Source organism: Nematolebias whitei, chromosome 20, assembly GCF_014905685.2.
Source record: "Nematolebias whitei isolate Nwh7 chromosome 20, NemWhi1, whole genome shotgun sequence".
NCBI classification, from domain to species: domain Eukaryota; kingdom Metazoa; phylum Chordata; class Actinopteri; order Cyprinodontiformes; family Rivulidae; genus Nematolebias; species Nematolebias whitei.
The window spans coordinates 5,612,769-5,622,944 of record NC_056517.1 but is presented as its reverse complement, the minus strand read 5'-3'; the positions used below and the strand labels follow the sequence as shown (position 1 = coordinate 5,622,944).

The 10,176-nt window shown below is 39.8% G+C and overlaps 1 protein-coding gene across 1 annotated transcript in view; it reads right to left on the bottom strand.

The window, feature by feature from the left end:
- LOC119426815 (SCO-spondin-like) overlaps positions 1-10,176 on the bottom strand; it is a 224,330-nt gene that overhangs the window by 152,689 nt on the left and 61,465 nt on the right. The window contains exons 4-8 of the mRNA XM_037694396.1: positions 7,799-7,893; positions 7,454-7,710; positions 5,428-5,562; positions 5,065-5,267; positions 4,826-4,953 (exon numbers count right to left, since the gene is read on the bottom strand). Coding sequence (XP_037550324.1) covers positions 4,826-4,953; positions 5,065-5,267; positions 5,428-5,562; positions 7,454-7,710; positions 7,799-7,893 — 818 coding nt within the window. The remainder of the gene's footprint in view (positions 1-4,825; positions 4,954-5,064; positions 5,268-5,427; positions 5,563-7,453; positions 7,711-7,798; positions 7,894-10,176) is intronic.

Genomic DNA, 10,176 nt, shown 5'->3' with positions numbered 1-10,176 from the left:
TGTTACAAATAAAGTCCAGTTGTTTTTGTATTGAACGCTTTTTGAATATATTATTAGTGCTTAGTGTATTACTTAGTTGATGATTTTCTTAGTTCATAGCTTAGATCTTATTACAGTTTTTCATTTACATTTTATTGTTGGACGTAACTGGGACCCTGTGTACATAATTCCGTTCCACCACATGTACCACATGTGGTGTGTATAATGAATAAATCTCTCTAACTCTGGCTCTCTGATTCTGATTTTGCAAAGTTTGGACAATTTACAGTGACGTTACCACCAATGCCATGTTTGGTGTCGGCGGAAAAAAAAACCGCTCACACCGTTCAAAAAAAAAAAAACTGTTAATACTTTTTATGCATCATTTTGTTAAGAGGTTTTGGTCCAAATTTGATGTTGATATGCTTAAATTTGAAGATGAAATAGTGTTTGGTGTGACTTGTGAAATTTGCCAAAAATTGCCAATTCATTAAAATGTTTGACTTCCAGTAGGTTTTACACTATATTGCCAAGAGACATTTTATTAGGTCATGCACTAATGGTCCTATGTACCAATGTTTGTACATGTTTATTAAAGTAGTTGGAGAGGTTGATATTTAGAGGGTGCTAGCAAGCTAAATTGCAACGCCCACAAGTGGATTTTTGCATTTCCCCAAGAACAACTGCCAAGTTTAGTGATGATCTGTCCTCTAGAACATAGTAAAACTAAATCTGGCAGAAGACAAATAAAAGCAATGTTAATAAATATATTCCATTTAAATATATTAGGGACTTCTGCTGCTTCACAGTGCTTGGGGCCTTATTAACTGTTCTGTGATCTTACAAATCAAAATTCAAATTTGTTTTTGAAAACCATGGACCTCACAACTTCTTTAAAAAGAGGGGAGTTAAACCACTACCAGAAATGGTAACAAAACTGAACAAAGTATATTCAAACATCAAGTGCAGTTCTTGATATTGCACCGACAGTACACTGTGTTATATTAAGAACTGCATGGATAGTGGGAAAATATGCATCTATCCCAATCAAAAGGCCTAGATGAGACAAGGGATGTCCAGAATCTGGTAAAGGAGAGGAACATCACTTCCAGGTCTGGGGGCAAGGCCCTCTTTAGCATGATATGGGGCAATCTAAAAAGGGTCATTAGAACGGCCAAGAGGCACTGCAAGAGGAAGATCAAGGAGCATCTGTATAGTAATAACAGCAGACAGGTTTTGCATGGAGTCGAGCAATTCACCATCTACAGGATCAGTTATGGAGCTGCTGAAAGTGACGTGTCACTGGAAAATGAACTCAATTCAATTCAGTTTATTTATATAGCACCCAGTCACAACAGAAGTCATCTCAGGACACTGAACACAAACATTCATATATAAAAATGATAATTTAACACTATTTATCTGATAGGGCAGCACGGTGGCACAAGTGGTAGAGCTGCTGCCTCTCAGCAAGCAGGTCCCTGGTTCAAACCCCGGTCCAGGGGGATTTCTGGGTGGAGTTTGCATGTTCTCTCCGTGCATGCGTGGGTTTTCTCCGGGTACTCCGGTTTCCTCCCACAGACTAAAAACATGCATGTTAGGCTGATTGGTAACTCTAAATTGTCCCTAGGTGTGAGTGAGAGAGTGAATGGTTGTTTGTCTCTGTGTGTCCTTGTGATGGACTGGAGACCTGTCCAGGGTGTCCTCCGCCTCTCACACAGTGATTGCTGAACATGGGCACCAGTGATCCCCACGACCCAAAAAGGAAGAAGCGGGTAAAGATAATGGATGGATGGATATATTTATCTGATAATTTAATAATAATTGAACACTATTTCTATTCAGAACTGAATCACTTCTTTGCCTGTTTATAGTTAGAGCAGAGTGGCAGTCATTCCACACACCGCAGCTCACAACAGCATCACCTCCATCTTCACAGTGGAGAAGAATCAGGGGAGATGCTCACTGCAGGCTGCCACACAGCACAGTAGCAGTTGACAGGGGTTTTCACTGAACTCTTCAACCTGTCTATTTCAGGACATAATTCCAATCCTGCTTCGAGTCCTTCACCTCCATCCCTACTAAAAATTAAAAATATTAAAAATAAATGATGACCTGCCTAAATGACTACCATCCAGTAGCACAAATCCCAGTGTTAATGAAGTGTTTTGGTGTGTCTGAATGTATATTTTCTCATTCATCCCTCCTACCTTCAACACAGACCAGTTTGCTTACAGAGCTAACAGGTCTACAGTGCTGCTGCCCTTCACGCTGCTCTGGCCCATCTGGAGCACCAGAGGAGCTATGCATGTCTTCTTTTCATTAACTTTTCATTAACTTTCTTGTAAATGAGTCCTCGGGGCTCATTGGGATTTACCTGTTTAAATAAAGGTTGCATGAACTTTAGTTTTGTTTTTATCACCATCCTCCCCGATAGACAGGTGTGTAAGCTGTCAGTCCCACCGTTCACCTGTCTCTGGAATAAAGACTTCCTCATGGGCCACACACAAATGCCACTTTTGCACTACTCCTGCTCAGCCCAAACTCTGCTCAGCTCTGCTCAGATCAGCCTGATATCCACTGCACTTCAGGACGAGTTCTGGAGGCGTGTCCAGAATCCAAAATCCTTCTAATGAACTTATAATGAACTTTAGTTCATCATTAAGAGTGAGAGTTCTGCGATGAGTTAAACTCAAAGCTGCTCCTCAGATAAATAATGTTAAATTATTATTTTTTAATATGAATGTTTCTGTTCAGTGCCCTGAGACGACTTCTGTTGTGACTTGGTGCTAAAATAAACTGGATTAAATCTGATGAACCAGATCCTACAAAAACATCAATATTTAAAATTATATATGTTTCTTCATCATTTGATGCATTTGCACTCGTGTCTACTTTTATTGTTCAATTTAGATATGTGGTTTTGTTTCTTGTATACAGTTTTTTTATTTTAGCTTTGATTTAAAGTGTAATTCTTGTTTTGTGATTTGTTCATCTGTGGGTTAGAATAAAGTTAAACTAAAGGCTGTTTCTCTTCTTTAAACATACTTGAGGGAAATATTCCTGAGAGATCCAATAATTTTGACTTTTTATGATTTTTCAGCTGAGTTAACTTTAATTAACAGATTATTTAATAAGGTCAAAGTGAAAACAGGATTGCACGTTGGCACGTTTATTTATTTTTATTTTTGACTAATTAAAAAAAACTTTTTTTAATACATAAAATGTTTTTAAAAAAATGTTTCCACCCTCCCAGTCCACCCGTCTGCCAGGGCTCGGAATTCGTCCTTTGTGAGCATGCAAGGACGGGGCTCGGGGTCCGGCATCACGGGCTTCAACAGGTCGGCAGCTCGTATGATCCTCCGCGGTGACTCCGCTCGCTCGGATTTTGTCGTCAGTCACCAAACACAAAAAACGCCTGGACTTCAGCATTAAACACGGTGTTGTCATTATTGTTTTTAAAATCTTAAAAATAGATCCAGCCGCTGCTCCGAGTTCCAAGAAATTGCAAATGACGGATCGGTGAAAAATTTCTGAGCTCCAATGACTCCTCCCCCTGACCAATCAATGTCCTGCATTCATGTTTTGGTCCCGATTCAACTCGAACGGTCCTACCAGAGAAGCAGGGACCAAAAAAGATGCCGAATCAGCTAAAAAAATACTGGTGGAATAGGGTTCTTTCCATGGCAAGCTGAGCAGAGTTGGGGCTGAGTAGAAGTGGTGCAAAAGGGTCACAGTGGGCCCACACACCTCCTCGTCCACCAGCACTAGCACATATTCTCAACAAGACTGTGTGCTGTCCCCTGTTCTTTACACTGTACACACAAGACTGTCCTCCCACCCACTACAGCAACACAATCGTCAAACTTGCAGACAACACCAGTGGTGGGCCTTATCTCTGGAGGGTCCGAGACGGTCTACAGAGGAGCAGCTGACGTGGTGCAAAGACAAAACTTGCCCCTGAACACAGCTAAGACCAAGGAGCTTGTTTTGAATTGAAGGAAAAAGGAAACAGACATCGAACCATTTCATGTCCAATGGGACTGCGTGGAGAGGGTGACAGACTTCAGTTTCCTGGGATTCCACATCACGAAGAACCTGACCTGGAGTGTGAACACAGCAGAGCTGGTGAAGAAGGCCCAGCAGACTATTTCCTGAGATACAGGGGAAAATATTTCTCAAAGATTACTGGTGTCCTTCTATCACTGCTCTATTGAGAGCATGCCTCAGAAAAACCACAGACTACTTAAAAGTCATGCAGGTCATGTTATGTTCCGACCAGTTTCATCAAGCAGGAGGTACAGTGCAGAAGCATCAAATCAAGAACAACCAGACTGAAAAAAAGCTTTTATCTTGCATCATCAGGGAGTTAAACGCCACCTAGCTCCTCCAGAGCAATTTATGTGCAATAACCAAGTGCAATAATCTCTTCAGTGCAATAGTGTACTGTGCTGTACGGCTGTTCCTATTATGTTGTAAATTGTTGTTTTTCTCCTTACCTTTATGTAATCTGTAATTCATCTTTTGACACCATAAGAATGACACCTAATTTTGTTGTGCCTTTTACAGTGACATTAAAAATATTCTAATTCTGATTGTAACTGCAAAACTTATAGTTATAAACTTTTGTAATAAAAGCTTAGCTTATAATATGCAGTATTTTCATGGTTTAATTTTTATGATAGTCATCAAAAATAGTAATAAGTTGAAGAGTTCACCATATTCCACATTGTTCCACACAAACACATATTTTGTATTGCTTTTGATGTGGTCACCCTAGTTGTAAAACAGCTACATAATAAAAATAAGACTGTAATACTTTGTGTAGATTAGTGACTAGACTCACCCACAAGCATCAAAGATACACCAGTCATAATACTGCTGGAAGGGCACCTCAGTGTGGCATAATGAAAAGAGTTCCTGTGTTAGCACAGCACACTTTTTCCTTGCCCATGTCACTCTGTGTGAGTTTAGCTGAAAAGGCAAAGTTTGAACACTGAGAATTTGAGAGCATCTATGATCAGCAGTCATTTGTGCCCAAATATATATAAATAAATACATGTATCGGTATGTCTGTGAACTTACAACACATGGATCACGAAGGTCTTGGTTTTCTACATCAGGGCAGGAAGGGCTGATCTTCCAAGAATTTCCAAACAGTTCAGGTGTTGATTCTACAATTCCCTGCCGTGTTGTAAAGTCATTTTCTGTGTCCCCATCAAAGTTCCCGCACAGCCCTCCAACTCGACCTCGCAGGTGTACCTCCAAACGCAAATACACACGCATGCCTGGGAAAAGAACAAATCACTGTAAGTAACCTTGACTGTAGCGTTTCTAAAACGTTCTAACTATACAGTGATAAACACTATGAACATATTTGGAAATTAGTTATATATTTTACCCTGAGGATGTGATGTTTAAACTATACAGAAAAACAAATGGTCTTACCTCCATCCCACAGCACAGTGATTCCAAGTCGAGAAGAGAGGACAACGAAAAGGCCAACTCTCTCCACAGAAAGACCGCTGCCACTATAGGACTTTGGTAGTGTAATGGGCATTCCGTTTACTGTCACTGCTTTACCTAAATGTCATATATGAGACAGTTTACCTCACTTGGCTTTATGGTTTATTTTTGTTGTTGTTGTTGTTTTTTTTTTTTTTTGCTGCTTCCTTCTAGGGGTCACCACAGTGAACTAACTTGCACAAAGACTTGGCAATTGTTTTATCATCGGATGTCCTTCCTGATTCAACTATAGACTTCTGAGCTACCACAACCTTCTATGTGGAACAGAGAGCTGCCATCTAGGGAGCTCAAGGGAGCAGATGGTGGGGGTAAAGGGCCTTGCTCAAGGGCCCAGTCGTGGGTTCACTAGCTGATGGTCCATGAGCTGACCAATCAGAATGTGTTTTGCTATGTGTTTTTAATACTCTGTTACTCCTCAACGGGGAAATTAATTATGTGCATTTTTCCTATCATGGATGTGAGCACACACAAGGGTGGCTGTGGCTGAGTGGTAGAGCAATCGTCCTCCAATGCAAGAGTTGGGGGTTTGATTCTACCAACAGTCACATGCCAAAGTGTCCCTGGGCAAGACACTGAACCTATCATTGCCTCATATGTGTGTCCCATCAGTGTATGAATGTGATAAAGCACTGATTTGTGTCTACAGATTCAGAATAGCTATGTAGAGATCTAGTAGAGTGCTGTGTGAATGGGTAAATGACAGCACAGATTGTGTTGTAAAGCGCTTTGCGTATTATGATAAGATAGAAAAGCGCTATATAAGTGCAGTCCATTTATACATTTGCAGTCCATTTATACATTTGGAGCCAAGGGCTACCATCTGTGACGCATGGGGAGCAGATTATTGGGGTTAAGGGCTTAGCTCAAGAGCCCTAAGTACAGCACAGGTTGAAAGACATGGAAGATAAAATTAGAGAGTCCAGACTAAAAAGGTTTGAACATCTGCAGAGCACGGACAGTGGGTATATTGGTAGAAGGATGTTAGAAATGCAACTATCAGGAAAAAGACAATGAAGAAGGCCAAAGTAGATGGATGCAGTTAGAGAGGGTATGGAGGTAGTTGGAGTGAGGACAGAGGATGTGGATAAAAAAGTTAAATGGAGGAGGATGACTCAATGTGACAACCTCTGATAAGGGAACAGCCAACAGAAAAAATAGAAGAACATCTAAACTACTTTTGTACTTTTAGTTATCTATTTCCATCCATCCATCCATTATCTTTACCCACTTCTTCCTTTTCAGGTCGTGGGGGTCACTGGTGCCAATGTCCAGCAGTTACTGTGCGAGAGGCGGGGGACACCCTGCACAGGTCTCCAGTCCATCACAGGGCCCCATAGAGACAAACGAGACAAACCATTCACTCTTTCACTCACACCTAGAGACATTTTAGAGTTACCAATCAGCCTAGCATGCATGTTTTTTGGTCTGTGGGAGAAAACTGGAGTACCCAGAGAATTCCCACGCACGCAGAAAGAGAACATGCGAACTCCACCCAGAAAGGCCCCCGGCTGGGATTTGAACCTGGGCAGCCTGCTTGCTAAGACGCAGCAACTCTACCAACTGTGCTACCGTGCTGCCCAAGTTATCTATTGATTTAATAAAAACTGTATTGTATATTTACAGAAACATTCTTCAGAAATCCTTAGAAGTGATGTAATTAAACTTTTAGAGATAAAAAATAAACACGATTAGGCATGCTCATATTTCTGCATATAATAGTCATGGTTCTGCAGAAAAGTCTGTTTTCAGTTAGTCATTATGGGGTCTTGAGTGTAGATTAATGTGAAAAAAAAAAACCAGTTGTTGCATTAGGCAGCTAAATAACAAAATAGCAAAAAGTGAAGGGGTCTGAATATTTTCTGAAGGCACTATAAATCCAAGACATTTTATCTCCAACCAGCTATTAACTATTCATATCATCCCCAAATACACCACCTGTAATTCTTACCTCTTAGCAGGTGTATGACAGTCTTTCCCAGGCTGAGGGTGACTGACTTGGTGCAGGTGACGCCAGTGCTTCCGCATGGCACATTCTCTGCCGTAACGCTGAACAAACCACTGGTCTCCCTTGTTAGCACATACTGACAGTCGCCAAGAAAAGAATAGATGCGGCCATCATATGTCACATAGTGTGGATCACCAGTTGCAACACATACTCCAGCACAAATAGATTGGGTACAGTGCCAGCGACGCTTCCTACACACACTAAAAACAAAAAAAAAACAGTAAACATTGCTGTTTAGCTTTGAAATTTACATTTTAAATGATACAAACAAAAGGAAGTGTATAATACCATGTGTTGCAGTCTTTTGTGATGGTGTCATTACTGTAATAAATCTGACCGTTATGGTGACATGGGCACTCATCTGGCAGAACACATAGATCCCCCTAAATTTAGAAAAAAATACAATATAGTGTTATCATTACAGAGTTACGAATAGGAAAACAACTGTGGAATTTATACGAATAAATAAATAAAATATTTATCACCACAAATAATGGCAGATGGTGTTGATATAGATTTGGGGCAAACAAAACAATTAATATTTGTAATTTCTCAATAGGGCAGCACAATGGCTCAGTTGGTCAAACTTTTGCCTCTCAGCGAGAAAGGTGTCAGTTCAAATCCCAGCCGTGGGCCTTTCTGGGCGGAGTTTGCATGTTCTCTCTGTGCATGTGTGGATTTTCTCCAGGTTTTTTGGTTTCCTCCCACATAACAAAAACATGTATGATAGACTGATTGGGAACTCTAAATTGTCTCTAGGTGTGAGTGAGAGAGTGAATGGTTGTTTGTCTCGTTTGTCTTTATGTGTCCCTGTGATGTCCAGGTTGTCTCCTGCCTCTCACACAGTGATGGCTGCAACATTTTTACTAATGTTCATTTAAATTTCACAGAGTAGTATTTCTATATACTCTTTAGTGTGAAGTGCCCACTAGCAAGTTTGCTTTCATTATTTAAATACACACAATTCTGCATTCCGGGAAAAGCAAGCTCATCATACTGCCATGCCCCTGGCCCTAGACTCAGTGTTACATCTGATTTATTTTATGTCTATGTCTGGGTCTCCTTTTTCTGTCCATGGTGATTGTTTCACAGGAATAAGGTTCAGTAGATTAGACTGACTCAATGTCCTTATTTTCAAACCAGCTTTGAATTATGCTGCAGCATCTTGGTTAGCATCAGTAACCTGAAACAGTTCCAGCTGCATTTCCTGTCAGGTAAGACGTCAAATAAGTGAACTTTTCTCTTTTACAAAGGGCTTCATTATTATGGATAGCTTTTACTTACTGGGCCCAGAACTCTTGCCTCTGCTTATTTCTCCACTTATTCTATTCTATAACAAGCTTCGGCAGTTTAAAAGTCTGAGCATAAGTGATCTGAATGAGAGTTTCAGCCAGTAGATTTTTAAACTGGAAACAGGAAAAGACATCAAGAATAACTCCAAAATCAAAGATTTAAAGCCTTTCTTATATGTGAACCAACTCTTTTTATGTTGGCGGCAGATTGCAACATTTAGTTGAGTTTTACTGAGGTTCAGAAAAGAGCACCCATGGGCAGGTATCAGCAAACCACAGATTTACAGAGTTACAGGTTCAGTTGTGTCATGAGAGAGGGATGCATTCAGGGATGAAGGACATGCTGGTTAAAATGAGAGATATTATGTTTGTTTTTTTAACAGAGAGAGAGTGATTGTCAAATGTGGGATGTCGCAGTGTTTCATTCGTATGAAGCTGAAAGTGAGACCAGTCCAGCACTGTAACCCAGAGACAGGTGCAGAGTCACCATTTGAGGTCACGGGGGTCGATTTCACAGAACTTTGTGATGTGCTTTGGTCAAAATATTGTCACCTTATTATCCTTTATCATTTGTGTTGTTCAATTTGTTCATTTTTGATGTTGATTCTTAACTTGATAAACTTTTTGTAATGAAACGTCAAAGACAATTTTGGTCACCTCATTTGGATGAAAATTATTTTTTTATGGTCTAAAACTCCCTGTAATTAACGGATTCTACTTCAATGACTGAGTTCTGGTTATTAAAGGGTGAATATATTATTTAAGTTGTTGCTGGTCAGTAAACTGACTGGCTGATGCCATGCTTTAACGAGTGCAAAACAAATAATAAAACTCTAGTAAAGTAAGGAGTAATTGTCACCCTTCTTCCTCCATACTATATGTTACACCATGTAACATATACCTAATTGTTTTCGGTCCCACTAGCTCAAACTATATTTAACAGTTAAAATGGGAATATCTTAGGTTTTATCAGTTACCGTATTTTTCGGCCTTTAAGTTACAGTTTTTTGCATAATTTACATGCCTTGCGACTTATAGGCCAAAGCTACATATTTATGGATTTTTTTTTCCATATTTATAAACAATTTTTTGGTTAAGATATGACGGTTTTCATTTATTCTGACTGAAAAAAAAAAAGAATAGTACCACTTTCAGCCACTTGATGGCAGCAGAGTAATTTAACAGAATGGCATGCTGTTGTATCATGTAATAGGTAAACATGGCTATAATGACAAGTTCAAAAAAGTTCAAGACATAAACAACTGGACTTTATTTATTATACTATACTTTATATTTTATTGTTTTTGTCTTGAACTTTTTTTAATTTTGTCATGAACCAGAGGCCGGATCGCAAACAACAACAACAACCACTGA